The sequence below is a fragment of the Bombus bifarius genome, unplaced genomic scaffold, assembly GCF_011952205.1.
Source record: "Bombus bifarius isolate JDL3187 unplaced genomic scaffold, Bbif_JDL3187 scf7180000008162, whole genome shotgun sequence".
Classification (NCBI taxonomy): domain Eukaryota; kingdom Metazoa; phylum Arthropoda; class Insecta; order Hymenoptera; family Apidae; genus Bombus; species Bombus bifarius.
The window spans coordinates 2,091,000-2,106,622 of NW_022884484.1; the positions used below are offsets into that span (position 1 = coordinate 2,091,000).

At 36.8% G+C, this 15,623-nt stretch overlaps 1 protein-coding gene across 3 annotated transcripts in view; it reads left to right on the forward strand.

Moving 5' to 3' along the window:
* Positions 1-15,325, forward strand: part of LOC117208836 (carbonic anhydrase-related protein 10) — a 225,708-nt gene extending 210,383 nt beyond the window's left edge. The window contains exons 7-10 of one of the 3 annotated variants that reach the window (XM_033450241.1): positions 12,736-12,890; positions 14,013-14,138; positions 14,938-14,986; positions 15,072-15,325. In XM_033450241.1, the coding sequence (XP_033306132.1) occupies positions 12,736-12,890; positions 14,013-14,138; positions 14,938-14,986; positions 15,072-15,139 (398 nt within the window). In that variant the 3' untranslated portion in view covers positions 15,140-15,325. The remainder of the gene's footprint in view (positions 1-12,735; positions 12,891-14,012; positions 14,139-14,937; positions 14,987-15,071) is intronic. The other 2 variants (XM_033450242.1, XM_033450240.1) reach the window with 2 other exon arrangements.
* The last annotated feature ends 298 nt before the right edge of the window (positions 15,326-15,623 follow it).

Genomic DNA, 15,623 nt, shown 5'->3' on the forward strand with positions numbered 1-15,623 from the left:
TAAAATTAAGAAAATATTTTGCTGATGATGGATTACCAGGAATACTCGTAATTGTAACTTTTCATCATTGTCGAGAGATTGTGTCATGCGCCCATGATGCACACGTTCGCGCTTTACGAATCAAATGTAAGCGTTCCCCGTGTATCGCGCACCGCATCGTAAATATCGTTAATATTTATGAATCAGTTTAATTCAAACGTTGTGTACGTATGCGAAATTCTATGCGCGGGAAACGCATGACCCGGTTCGATTGGTTCATCAGAATCAGTTGTTAACTCTTGTAACGCGATCATGTGCGTTTATCGATGTCGAGCATGTAGAATATGATGGAAATTAGGGTCTTATATGGGTCATTACATAATACACGTTGCAAGATAAAATTATGTTTAACGTTTGAGAAGTTTCGAATTTCTGAGAAATTTCTTATTTTGAACAGTTTTGTGTATGTTCGTCTATTATGTTCGAATTTTATGAAATTTAGAACTTTTGGAAAATTTGATAAAAATTTGTTAATAAATGTAGCAGAGTCCTTATAATTGAGGTTCGTATGTAAACGTGTGCGACGAAAGTGAAGTAAAAGAATTGTAGAAGAAAAATTTAATTGTGAAATTTGAAAAAGAAATTTAATTAAACGCCAGCTTAAATTTGAATTACATTACAGGATTTGTATAATATATGATTCTAGTTTAGCCCTCATGTGAAAACCTATCGAATCACATTATAGATTTAGTGTATAGTTGTAGATGTAGTAATAACGATTAATGCTACATGTTGTCCTGTTATCACTTGTTAATTTATATGTACATTTAATTATTGATTATCAAAACTAATAGAATTTAGTTTACACGAACACAGCCATCGAGCGAATGGAAGTCAATATGCAGAATTCAATGGTTCAAAAGTGTAGAAACAAATTAAGAATTACGAAAAGGACAGGCGTAATTGATAAACTCTGTTACTCGTTGTTAGATGTTTTGCGGTATTAAAATGAGTGGAGAAAGACTGAAGAAAAGCGATTTATTATGCAATATGAAGAAGAGCCATCGATCTTCAGAACTAAATCCTTTACACCATAGAACTTTTCAAAACTGAAATATAAGACACAGTGTTCAAACTACTCGTGAAAAGAAATTTCTTAAGAACTGCAAACTCCTCAAAACTCAGACATAAAGCCAACTCACTTTCGATCCTTCTCGGAGGTATTAACAAACTAACAATTTTGTCAAAAGCATCTGTACGTCTATAACGTTTCCAGAAACAAAAATAAAAATGATAAAATTGCTATTCTGACAGATTTACAAGTTCCTAGTGCGAAAGAAAATACTGCATGTATTCGTGAAACGGAAGCTTCGAATAACAGAATGGAGTTGATGGCGAATCGGAACGTCTTATACGTTGCAAGAAGGTCGGCTACATCTTCCGTTGTCTTTCATCGTAAACGGCCCCGGTAATATATGGAAACAATAAAACACAGAGAGACGAAATAAGACAAGAACGGGCAACTTTCCTGAATATGAATATAGCTACGTGTCTATGCAGGGCATTTTCCAAAGTGAGATGAAAAATGCGACGCATTACTCGTCGACGCAGCGAGCAAATATAAAATTCTTTATAGCTTCCTGCTTCGTTCGCGTGCCAACGATGAATCCACTGCGTCGTAATGTAAGCATTTATATTAACTTCCATCTACTCGTGATATACGGAATGACACGCGGAACGAAAAATACTTGCCGTTACGATCTTTCCAATTTCGATGTTACCAATGAAATTGAAGAGAACTACGTTCGTACAGTACGATAGAAACGCGAGACACGACGAGGAAATATAAGTAGAATAAGCGATTCGATGCTTACATTGGAGCAAATTCGCCTTAATTGGAGATTTTGCAGAATAAATTAAGAATATTTTCTGATTAATCGTATTAGTAATAGATTTCACATTTTACCAATTGTTTTCATTGTGGTTTATGAATTTTGTTCGGTTAAATCCTTGGGTTATTGATATTTATCAACTACTGTTTTAAAAATACCGTCTGACGTATTCAGAATATTAATATTTTTTGGAAACAGATATTGGAAGAGAATGAAGTCACTGTAAAATATAACGTTGTTTAACGTGACTATAAAAACAAATAGACAACACATTTAAGGGTTGGTGTCATTCTGAATATCGGATTTCTTAAAATTAAATAATAAAATCGTCTTAAAATTCCTACTAGGCATTTTTTCTATTTGTTACGATAAAGATATGAATTTGCATAAACATCCATAGTCTGCTTATTACTTTGACCTCTGAATGGCTTATATAAAATTACAATTTAACATTCATAACAATTAAGCGGCATTCTGCGCTTTTCTGAATATCATTCATCTGAAAATTTGTTAATTACTCGTAAGACAAATCCACCTAAATTACTGTGTCGGTAAATTACAACCGCCCATGTTCATTATATCTACGTGTATATAATACGTATGAATCTCTTGTAATGGCTGGCAGATACCACGAGAAACAATACAGAAAATACGATCGTACAGTAGACCGTACGATATTCGAAGCAACCAGAAGGATTTGAACCAGAAAAATCCGTACGCTGTCTTTCCAAGCCACTTTACGTTGAAAAGGTCCATGCTCTATTATCTTCGAACGCGGCTCGAGGGATGCCATGTGCAGCATGCATGCATCGCGTATTTCCACTTTGTTTCGCTTAACTAATGGCGAGCTTTCGTCGCGACCTTTTCATCCCACGATATCTTACCCGCGTCCTCTGAGAATCGTCACACGTTCCTTCATATGAGAACAACCAACGAATAAATAAAACGTTACGTCGATTCAGCTGCGATTAAGATTGTTTGTTTCTGTATGAATTTCAATTTTTTTGTAGAATTAAATATCCGAGATAATTTTTAAATAATTGTTAATTGTGTTCTGTATGTAATTGAATTATTTATTGTTAGTAATTTAGTTGAAATTCACGTTTAATATTTTCTAGAATATTGTCATTTATTAACTTAGCTATTTAATTTGACTAATTTTATTTATCGACTAATTGTGTCATTTATTAATTATTAATTTAATAATTGTCATTATTAATAAATGGTAATATAATGTTAGAAAATATTTTGCAAGAGATTATACAAGAATGTGAGATATTTGTATGAAAACAATGTCTTGCTTCGTTCTTGCTTATTTCGTCGACGAAACTTTCCTCAGTCGATGAAAATATTTTCCACGGCTAGGAAAGACAAAAAGGAGGATTTACCAGGGTGACGGATCGCTCTCGTGAACAATTCTTTTTTTTTTCGACAGCTCGTTCAGGGTGTAAGAACCGGCAAGATGGTAGCGACTTCAAGGACCGAATTTTCGGCAGGTTTTTGATGGATTAAGGGAGGTTTGACACCCGCTTCACTGTGTCGATCAAGAAGTTACCCTGGAGATTGAGGAAATTAATGAACACGTCAGAAAATTAGTAAAGATGGAACCCGTTATACGAAACAAATCTTCTAGTTCACACAGTTATGAAGATACTTCTTTAATATCTGATACTTATCTGAGACAAAAAATGGCGAAATAATTCCGCCGAACGTAAATTTTGATTTAATATAAAAGATGAGAGGCAAGAATTACTTTAAACAGGCAAACATAAACATATTTTGCGCAAAATTGAGAAATCTTCAGAAAATAAAGCTGAATAATTTGGCTTCTGAGTGGCTCAATTATTCTACAAGTCCAACAAATATTATCTTTTCTTAAGAAATATCGCGATTTCTATAAGACAACAGTAAAGATCGTCTTAGGTAATTAATCTTACAAACAAATCTAAAATTAAGGTACAGGACCTTAATATCAGGAATATTTGGTATGCATATGAATATGTATGTGTTATAAACGAGTCATCCATCAAATATATTCGATCGGTATCTAGCCGGGAGCAGTTTGACGCGTAGATTCCTTCTATGTTGGGCGACGGCATTTCTGAAAGCATAGAGCGGTCATTGTTGATAGCCAGGACAACGAAAGGGGCGCGGTTGGTCCGTTTGCACGGCTTTGTTCTACTACAGAGGGCCGCGTACAAGAAACTGATCCGCGCGTGCAAGCTGTCGGCTGGAAATTAGCACGATTGCAATACGTGCTAGCAGCTAAGGGCTTTACCTTTGTGCTCGAATTGAGGAATTTCGTGACGCTTTGTAACTCGTATTTTTCACTAATTTTCTTGCTTTTATCGTGATACGAATATATAGCTGTTGGTCACATGGCTGTATTACCAATAAATCAAATAATTTCAAAAACTTACGCGAATTTAGGAGCGAAAAAGCAACATGGTATCGAAATACACCCTGTATTATAAATTAAGAGTCTCCGAAAGTATTGGCAGATATCGAGGTGCTGCAAGAAATGGCAGAAACGTAAATTGCAAATTCTTTCATACAAACTTTCGGACAACTTGAAAAATTCGTAATATGAAATATATAATATAAAGAAAAATACAAATACAAAATTCGTAATTGATTTAATCGGATCATAATAACTCCGGGCAATTTCCCCTTATTTACCATTTTCCATTTTTAATTTTGCCATCTTTATCACTCATACTGATAATCCGAGAATTTGTATTGTATCCATGCAATAACACCTTACTCTACAAACTCTTTATCGACGATACCAAATACCTATCAATGCACACACCGGAACGCAAACACAATCGTCTAATTAAATCATTCAACTACAACGCGGCGAACACACAAAAACCAATGTCCATCAAGCGGGACAAAAGAATGATTCGAACCTCGGTTAAGCAAACAACAGTGAGCTCCGGTTTCCGCGTGGCAGACATCCAGGAAGCCGTGGGAAGGAGCGCAGGCCGGCGCATAAATTTGAAAACGATTTTGAATACGCGATTTGACGGCGTGGTCCCGCGAGAGCTCGCGTGCGCGCACGAACAAGCGATGCCGGGTAATGAACACGGTGAATGTACCATGAATCATTGGGAACGCTTGTGCGCAACGCGGATGAAAGAACGGAAATTTCATTCTTTCCACGGATTCTGGCCTTGACACGGTAAAATTCCTTGACAGCCGGCGCGAATGCTCCCGGGAAACCGACGTGCATATTTTAAAAGACAGACGGAAACGGGAATGTGATGCCACCCTTTCGGTGTAATCCGTTGTTCCAGCCTCGCTCCTGACTTTTCTCTTTTGGCATGCCACGCGATAAAGCCATTTTTCCCCTACGAAAGCGATCCGACGTGTTCTGCTTTTAGGTCAAACAGCTCGAAGCGAAATAATAGCACCCCTCGGTTAATTAGGGAGAGAACTAAACGATTGGACGTTTAGTGGCCCCCTTTTTCTTTCTTCTTTCTTTTTTTTCGTGCGATTACAAGTTTTAATACGAGCAGCAGCGATCGTGACGTTTTACGAAATTAGTTATTGGTCAAAATAGTCTTGTTTCGAAGAGTGAGTCGGGAAATAAGAAATTTTGTGTGAGCTATTCTTTGCTAACTTCAAGTTGTAGTAATGATTTGAATGATACAACGATTTTTTTGGTGCAAATTCGTATTTTTATGAAAATAATATAAAAGTGGCATCTAAGCAGAAATCTGCTTCAACGATTGAATATTTTAACAGCTACTGTATTTTCGATATTTTCGTGTAATATGTACATTCTGTGCATCGTTTTCGTTTGTTATTAAACACCGATGGAACTGGGTGTCACATTACACACGGAGCAGTCTACATACTTTTGGAAATCTTGCTTGGATTCCTCTTTAATCTCTGTTCTTTGGTTTTCTCATCAAAGATTCGGAAGGATTTGTACATCAGACCCATTGTTTCTGATTTCAAGTTATGAAACAACAGAGCAAGTCTATAGGTCGGGCTTTTATGCAATTAGGTTGGTAAATGGTTGCCAGAGTTTGATTTAATCATACCGGTAAATACAGAATTAATTTGGAAAACTGAGTGTGTAATGAAATGAGTGACCTCGAAAGATATCACGTTTGTATAAATGAAATTAAACGCACGCGTAACATCCCATTAATGAGACGACCGATCGAAAATAATTAATCTTGTATCAATTAAATGGAGCTCATTGTTTCATCCCACTTCTTCACTGTTTCTCTTGTTCCCATCACAACAAAACAAATCCTCATTTTCGTCCAAAATTCATAGTAATTATAAGATATAAGCTTATACCGTATCTCGTGGTTTCTATTAATTATGTTAATTAACTTCGCAATAATATTTCGTTCAAATCATTTATTCCTGCTACCTGACACAACATTTTAGAATATCGTTTAAGCTTTTGCGCGGTAAAATTCTACATACTTTTCTATATACTTCAATTTTGTAGGTTCTGTTTATTTTCACACCTTCAAATATCACGTGAATGCATAAAAATCTAACGATAGCTGTTATAACTCTTGCCCGATTCAGTCGCCGATTCATTAGAAGCTACATGAAACTACAAACATTGCCAATTATCCTAATCGAGCGCATTAGCCCGTTTAAGAGGCTTATCGAGACAAATATACACTCGTTCTGTTATCTATTATCGGACAGACCCAGTGACTATCGGCGATGCTTCTATTGCGTCAAATGTTCTTCGAGAAACACACGTGTGGCTGTCGTTGCGTGGAAGTTGAGGGCAAAGGGCTCTTAGGAAAATTGACCGACCTTAATGGGTCGACCACACATCCGGGGATAATGATGATGACAGTGGCGATAATCGCGATATAAGAACAGCGATGGAGCACGCCATCATAACCTGTGTCCTCTGCTGTGTCAAACTAAAGATTAAAACGTAATCACTATATGCGGCGAGGATGAACCTGCATGACATTATCGAACGTTTGTTGTTTATGTCAAATATTTGCGTTCACGGGTATTTGTAAGGGATCGCTCTATTTCCAATAACGTTCAGCTTTAAAAGATATTGAAATTCTTCGAATTGGTATCGTTAGAGTCAGTGAAAAATACATTAATCACGAGTTGGTTTACTTGATTTTTAATTTGTTTAATATTATGTTAATTTTACACGAACAACTATTAATAATCTTTACCTTATGAAACAAAAGATACTTAAAATTTATTAATTTGATTAATTCAAATTTAATTTGTTGATCTGTTAAAAACGAACGTTGCGTTGATACAACATCTTATTTGAAATTTTTCATCGACTTACATTATTGAGTTTTGTCTTTAACATTAAGATTATGAAAACCTTACTTCGTATTTTCGGATCACTATCTTTCATACCATATGGAGTCCACGATTGTACGAAGTTTGAATAAATCATTGTATGTGTTCAGTTTATACTGTATATTTAGTTTAGTAAATTAGTTTATGATATAGTTATATTCAGGAAGGAGATTGAACCCTTTCAAGCTGAGATATAACCAAGGATAAAATAATACAATAAGTGGACATGGATAAAAAGTATGTTCAGCCGGTATTTTAAATGACGTTGGCTTTATCTTGAAAGTTCATTTTATATTATTAGTATTCAGCGTGACGCCTCGACCTCACGTTACGCGGTTATAAATCCGCCTTATACCGCTTCTCTAATTTGGAACACGCTCTGCCTTCCCGCTTGCTCTTGTTAGATTTAGAACGAAGCAAATATTCCTTTGTTCTCGCCACTTTCAACCATATTTTCAATTGAATCTTTTTTCGTTCCGTGACGTTATTTAGTACGAAAAATTCTACAAGAGGTTAAAATTCCAAAATCGGTCATTTTCAAACGGCGCCAGCTCACTCGAAATCGATGAAATATTTTCCTCATGCAAATATTAACCATTCTTCCTCGTGATATAGTTTCATCGTAAAAAGAGAGGGAGGCGGGGAGGGAGAGAAATGGTGAAAATCAAAAAACTTCATCCATATCGAATGAAATTCCTGTTTTATAAAATCTGAACGTGTCTAAAACCAACGAAATAGATATCTTTTTATTTCTAGGCCAGCAATACACGCGTGCAATGAAAGATATTCCACTATTTTATCTTAAATGTTTCATGAGGAATCATTTTCTTTGTGCCGAAATCATATTTTTGTCCTTTTAAGTGAAAATTTCCGTTGATTCTTCATTTTATATAGATTTCTTTATTTTATATTTAACAAAAGTGTACACGTGTTCTACAGTACATTTCCTTCCATAATAAATATCTATACTTTACCATTTTACATTTCAAGTTATTAAATTAACCAAATCAGTGCCCTAGCAGAATAAAATTGAAAATATCAATTTCACGAAAATTGTAAACCGCGGCAGTTTGACGTCACGGGACATTGAAAAACGTTATAACTTTTTTATTTTCATCACCTTTTTTCCCCATTTTTTATAATCTGTGCGTCGTTCGTGGACGCGTGCACGCGAACCTTCTGCGCCACGTAGCAGAAATTCGAGAAATCATTGCCTCCGCGTTGAAGCGCTCTCCGAAATCGGATAGAACGAAGCAACGTGTGACACGTTTCTCAATTTCTTCACGCTTTTTTCTCGCGACCTCTGTGCAAGAGTTAATGCATTTCATTAATCACCGGACGACCCTCTGGTCTTCTCTTCTTTCCATCTGAATTTCAGAACTGGTTCCATCCCTGCTGTGATACCTGGCCTCACCCTCATTTCCATCCTTTCCACATCTTTATTATTATTTGTCACCTGCTTCGATGCTTCTCTACTTTTCCTTCTCCTCCTTTCTTACTTCCTCTTTTCTTTTTACTATATCAGTTCTCTTTTCCATTTCACGCGAAAATTCTTTTTAAGGCATTAGATGTCTTTTCGCGATTGTTAAAACAAGAGAAAAATTAAGATACAAATAAATTGGAATTTGAAACACCCTTTGCTTTTCCGGTGGAACAAACTCTTCCGTACATTTTACAAGGAAATAAGAATACTACAAACATTGTTTCTAAATATAATTAATTACTATTTTAATATGAAACAGTAATATCATAGATAAAATATTTAATTCCTTAATGAAGTTATCTGTTTGATTGAAGCAAATTCTAATATAATCTAAACTTTAGAGCGCCAATGTACGTACATGACATACCTTGAAAAAATATTCTTTGAAATATGTATTAAATTATACGTCTGTATACTTATATATTAAAATAGGCAGACTGAGCGACGGATAAAAAGTTGTGTCAGAAAACGTTTCTCTATAGAGTTACGTTATTTTGCATAATTTATCCTCCATATTATATACTCTACAAATAAATACGATTTATCCCAATAACTAAAACATCTTCCTAGCCTCGTACTCAAAGCCAACCACCCATTTGCAACATTGAAAATCGGCCACCAATCATCCTCAATTAATCCACATCTCGACTCATCAAGCCATTAACACTCCCACAATACAACGTTCTCGCTGCAGCCCCATTCTCCCCATTCCAACACAACAGCCCATTAATCACACAAAGAGAATCCTTCCAGCAGCACCCTCCTTCCCTTCGATCCTCGGACACGCTTGATATTTCTCCGTCTCGGGGCGTCCTCCTTATTATTTATCACAGCGCTTTCGCGTGTGACGCCTCGAAGAAAGAGAATCGGGGCCGCGCGATAAATAAAAATAAAGCGCGGGGACACGCGTCTTCACTGCGCGTCCGACGTCGAGAAAACGAATGGAAAGGAGCGTCTAAGGTGAGGTAAGAGATGGGAGAGAGGGTTTGTGGATAGAAACGAGGGTCGTGAAGAAAGAGAAAAAGAGAGTCCGCCACTTTCTGCCCTCTAAGCGGGCTGAATACTGTCCTAAAAATGTTTCCTCGCCGCGGAAGACGAGAACAAGCCGGATGGCTGAGGGTCGCCACATTTATCCGTTGTGTCAGCTCACCATTTGCCCCGACATACGCTCGCTCCTCCTTAGTGTCACGTGCCTCGATACGAGGGGAATAGCTGGCTCGCAGTCGCGACGTCGCGACACCGCAACAAGAAGCTTTTCAACTCGCCACGACTCTCCTATTCGAGCGTTGGCCATTCGACGATGATTTTTATTAAAGCTCGATTAATGACGCCGGAAGAAGCTTGTCGAGCGATGGGAAAAGGATAGAGAGTTCCTTTTTACGAAACGGTGTCCGACTTTCAGATTAATCATCCCTGGGATTAATTTACAGAACGGAACGGGAAAAAGGGCGGAGACCACTGAATCGAGCTATGGGATTCAGTTGGTGGATCGTATGATAGTTTATGAGGATGATTAGTAAAGTTTCCAGTGGAACTCGGTTTTGCCAGGGTTTAGGGTTTTTGATCAGATTTTATGTTGCGCTGAGGTTTTTCGTTTGCAGTATGTTTGAAAGAGGAGGTTTTTAATGAAAGAGATTTTGTAGCGTTTGCTTATAGTAAGAAACGGAATGATTTGTTTCTCGTTTTGTTTCTCAGTTATTAAATACGTAACATTTTGTTTCTTAATGAACAAGAACATGTTTCTACATAAACATCCGCAGCCTGTTTATGATTAAAATAATTTAATCTTCATAAGTAATTTTGATTATCACAACCTTTAGAAAAAGAAAAATATGGCAAGCTTCATTATGCAAAATATTTTACCATTAATTATACTAACGATTGCTAAAAATTACCAGTTTAAAAATCTGGTATCAGGGGTTTGATAATTTCTATAGAAACAAGTATCTTCCTGTGTTCAAATGTAATTAACATAATCGATAAATCCATATCAAGAAACCCTATCCCATAATAATTTAACAAGTAGTACATCAGCTTCCTAAATAATTAATATCCACTTCCTATATCAAACTGAATATTTCAACATTTCTTAAAAATTAAAAACAAACAAATATATAACAAACACTCTTCTTTAAAGTTATTTTAATTGTGAAATTTTCGGTTCGATAAACCATTCTATCGTATAATTCGACGATTATTCGACGATTAGTCGTGTTTCATTGGTTTTCCAGTTCGCTTGCGATTCGCTCACGGCCGAGCGAGCCTCGTTCAAGAATCGAAATCGCCGCTGTGAAGTGAATTTCTTCGGGTCCTGGTCACACCCTATCGATTATTCGTATCGTTGCGAGACGACGACGACGACGACGACGACGACAACGTGATACACGATACACACACGGGTCACCCCTTTTACGAGTGAACGCGCCACGTCGAATCGTTAAGTCGACGGAATAACCACGATTTCTCTTTACGATCGTTCGACGACCGGCATCAATTTGTTATTGCTTCTCTTGCGCGCAGATTTATATGCGCTGCAGAATTACGAGCTCGTTCCTACTTACCAACTATGCGCAAATCATCCATAAGCAGTCTTGTCAGTTATGAACAGACAGAATACTTTGATGGAGGAAAGAAATCGTGATTTTTCTACAGTGCTCGATCTTAATTTGTATAGTCGAGTGTACTAGCTATTTCCTATTTATTAACTCATCTATTAATACGGAAAAATATACATCGAGGTTTGAAGTGTTTAATAAAATCATTAAGAATGAATATAACGCGTTGTACTAAGAAAGCAATTTCGATCATAAAAATAAGAGCGTGAGGTCTTCTATGAAAAGAATGTCTATGATATAACAAATAAAAAGCGCAAAATAACAAACACCAAAGGAAGAATTTCGATACGTAAAAGAAATAAACGAAGTAAAAATAGAATTTGAATAATTAAAAAAGCGGCGGACGAAGAAAGGAAGTCGTTAAAGACAGTGCCTATAAAAATACTAAGACAAAATGAGAAGAATAAAAAAATCCTTACACTAATAGTCGTAGAACGAATTCTAGTAATATGTAGAAAAAAAGCAGTGCAAAAACAGGCGTAAAAGGATATTCCAGTAATAAAAAGGACAATATAAGGTTACCAGTAGAAACAACAGTCGATTTTACGACCTCGTTGTATCGTGGAAGCTACTATAGTCCCCTACCTCCATTTACCACGAATAAATAAATAAATAAATAAATAATATATACAGTATACAAAGTTCCTTTCTCTTGGCGCCGGCGAGCCAGTCTCCTGCTCTTTTTTCCAGGCTGTCTGTTTCGCGAGTTGAAGTTCAAAGAGTGGCCTCGGACGAATATCGAGTAATTTTGTCGCGTTCGAAATAACGTCGCTGAATATGCAACGCAGCGGTTCTACCGATAGAATAAGAGAACCCGCCGAATTTTGATCGTTTAGCATGCAAATACTCTGGAATTTAGACGACAGGCTCCGCTCTTTACCGATGCGCTTTCGTTATGCCGCACAAAGAGAGTTTGAAAAGTTTAGCCTTTATTCTGTTTGCTCAAGGTAGAGGCGATTTTTCTGCTCATACAGAATCGGCAACATTGATTTCCTTCGATCAGTTTAATAATCACGCCAACGATTTACACAGCGCGTTACATTGTTTAAGATCGAAAATTTTACGTCTTACGTTTTGGTATCCTTGTTGAAACTTTACTCCCCTAATTTTTATACGTCATACGCACAGAATATGTCAAATAAATGGCAAATTTCTCTTGATAATCCAAATTATTATTAGATTATGGAGATTAGTTCGAACATTCACAGCTAAATTTTAGAAAAAGAATGTATCATTTTAACGATTAACGTATGCACTGTTTTTTCCAGTATTTTTCCTCAAATATCGGATAACTTCTAATTCTTTTTTTTTTTTTTTAGGATAGTTTTCGTAAAAAATCAGGAAACATCGAAAGCGCGTATTTTTGCAACAATTTCGAAATCAACAATGCGATGGTGGTTTAAATGTCCCGTTGTCCTCATATAGTTTTGGTGTTTCTGTGCAGGCGATTTTGCGCCCGTACGTCATCTGTCTTTGAAGAGCCTCCTTCCAAACACGAACGATTACATGACTTACGAGGGCAGCACGACTCACCCAGGCTGTTGGGAAACAGCAGTATGGCTGATCCTCAACAAACCTATTTACGTAACAGCGCGAGAGGTAAGTGTTGATCCTCTTTACCTTCTCCCTATCTACCTCAATTTGTATTCCTCCCTCGAGCTTTTTTTATTACCCTTTTCGTGTGTAGAATGGACAATTAGTCAATCTTCTATCTTTCGTTCTGTGTAAACGCGTGTATATAATATAAACGTAACACGATACTAATTTTGAATACATGTACACGCATCCGTATCCACGACAGTAGTTTGAGAGACTTCTTAATAGGACTGAAAGGATCGAAGAAAGTTGCAATTCCATTCAGAAACATTTATCCCATTATTAGAAACATTCAAACATTTGTTCAGTTACAAATTATGGGAAAAACCGTATTTGTTAAATAACCAATTTGTAAGCAATTTGTCGTTTTCTTATATATCAGTAATATTACAAATATTACACCCCTGCCGTGTTAGGTCGAACGAGCGTACCAGCAACTTTCTTTAGTTTATCTATATAAAATATTAAATAAGAGAAACGTCTCTGCGTTGAAACTGCACATGTAACAGTTTATATTTCGAACGTATTTGAAATCTGTGACCAGTTGTTAAACGCTAAAAGTCATTTTTCACAAAATTACATTTTGACCAAATACGCGTACTTGGATTAACACGGCATATCACCTATGAGTTAACTCAAGATCCTGCGAAATTGTCCTCGTAACACGGCGAGGAAGAATTTATACGATCGTTACTCCAACACCGGCACACCAAATGAAGTACATATATACATATACAGCAATTTCGTTTAATTATTCACCGTCCAAGAGGATATCTATTTTTACTAAAAAGGCTACTAGAGAGAAACGAAGTACGCTAAATTTTACGATGAAATTCGCGTAAATCGTTGGTCCGCGTTATTAATCTCCTTGCACCGTTGCAAAATTAATCGCGGGACAATAAATAATTTAATAAGGTGTCAGGCGCACCAACACCAATACCTTAAAGTACATTACTTTCGAGATTCAACTCCCGTTTTCCCGGGGCTATTCTTACGCTTCCACCACCCTTATTTCAATCCTTCTCCCTTCCACGACCACGCCATTACTTAACAAGCTCTGCTTTATGGTTAAATATTGAACGAGGGAACGGCATCGTTACATCGTAATCCTAATCCCATTTCCAGCTTTACGCACTAAGGCAACTAATGCAAGGTCCGTCGACCACCCCGAAAGCACCCCTGGGAAACAATTCGAGGCCGCTGCAGGATCTTCATTACAGGACTATACGGACAAACATCGATTTTCACAAGGTGAATTGCTCTATTCTATTTTCCATCGTCTCTCCCTCCATCCATTTACTTGGGCGCTTCTGTTAATTTTTCATCGACTAATCGCATTAACCGATGTGGAAGCTTGGCTACAAGCATGTAGAATAAGTCCGATTTCATCGTTATGAATGTTAATTCGAAGTTGAAATATAAAGCGTGTAAATCGAGAGAAAGCGATATCATGATTTGTTTTGTGTTAATGGCGATTGAGTACGTTTTTAACAGAATAATTTAAGGATAGGGTTTGTATTCATTTTCTGGATCACGAAAAATTCGTAAAATCGGTGAAAATAATTTCCGACCAGATCGCGCCATCTAAAAGAAATTTATTGATCAAAATTAACTTTTAACAGTTTAATCCTGCTACGCTCTCTGGGCCATTACCGATTCAATAGATTCTTTTGTTGCTAAGAAACTTCTTAAGTTTGAGAAAAATATGAAAGATGCTAACAGGCATGATTTCTTATCTCAATTTTGTGCTAAATTTCTTCGTAAAATACTACGCGTCGTTTCGCTCTTTGAAACAAGAATGAGATGGAAATGTAGAAATTCAGAGTCCAAGAAGAGTTCAATCCCAGAGTTGAAAAATCGCAGCAGGATTATTATTTATATTATTTGGTCACTATTTCTAATTATTATTATTATATTTAATTATCGAATAACAGAGAACAATATTACTCTTATATTTCATCTTACTCTATTAATACTTTAGAGGCGCTAATAATACGTTCCGACGAGAAACGATTAACGAAAACCAAGTTTTGTATTTTTCTTTCGGCAGCGACCGGATGCGAAGTGTCCATCGATGGCTCAGGACATGCACTATAGAGGTAACCCAGGATAATATCCAGGCTCGAGCGGCCCCAAACTTCTTACCATCTAGCGAAGGGATCGTCTCGATGAGAATCTGAAAAGATGACTTTTTCTTTCCAGCGAACACGTGGCAGGACGATGGCTCCCTCTCGCACAACGGCGTCGTCTGAATCGCGGCCGTCATACAAACCAGAGACGTTTTCGGCTTTCAATGCGACAGGTTCACGCGAACATTTCGTAATAGGCATGCAAAAAGAAAAAGACCACTGTGTACAGGCTTGACAAGGTCACGGTTCAGGGAACTCGATTCGTCCAAATGGCAGACAAAACTCTGCAGATCTTTCTTATTTTCGTTACGAAACGAACAAATGAAAAAAGATCATCGAGAAACTTCCATTTCATTGCATTTGTTGTAATTTGAAAATCGAACATTTTTTAATTCCATTTCTGTGTTATTGAAAGAAATGTCAAATATTCGAATCTTTTCCATTTGAACTCGAAGATCTTCTTTGGAAATCTATTTAACGAACCGATAAAAGATTTCTTTCCGGAAGCTTTAAAGCGATTCAATTCAATCGATAGACGTGACATTCAAAAATGTCAAAAGTCAAATTTCGAAAAGAAGATTGCAGAAGAATCGGTCGTTCTAACTTG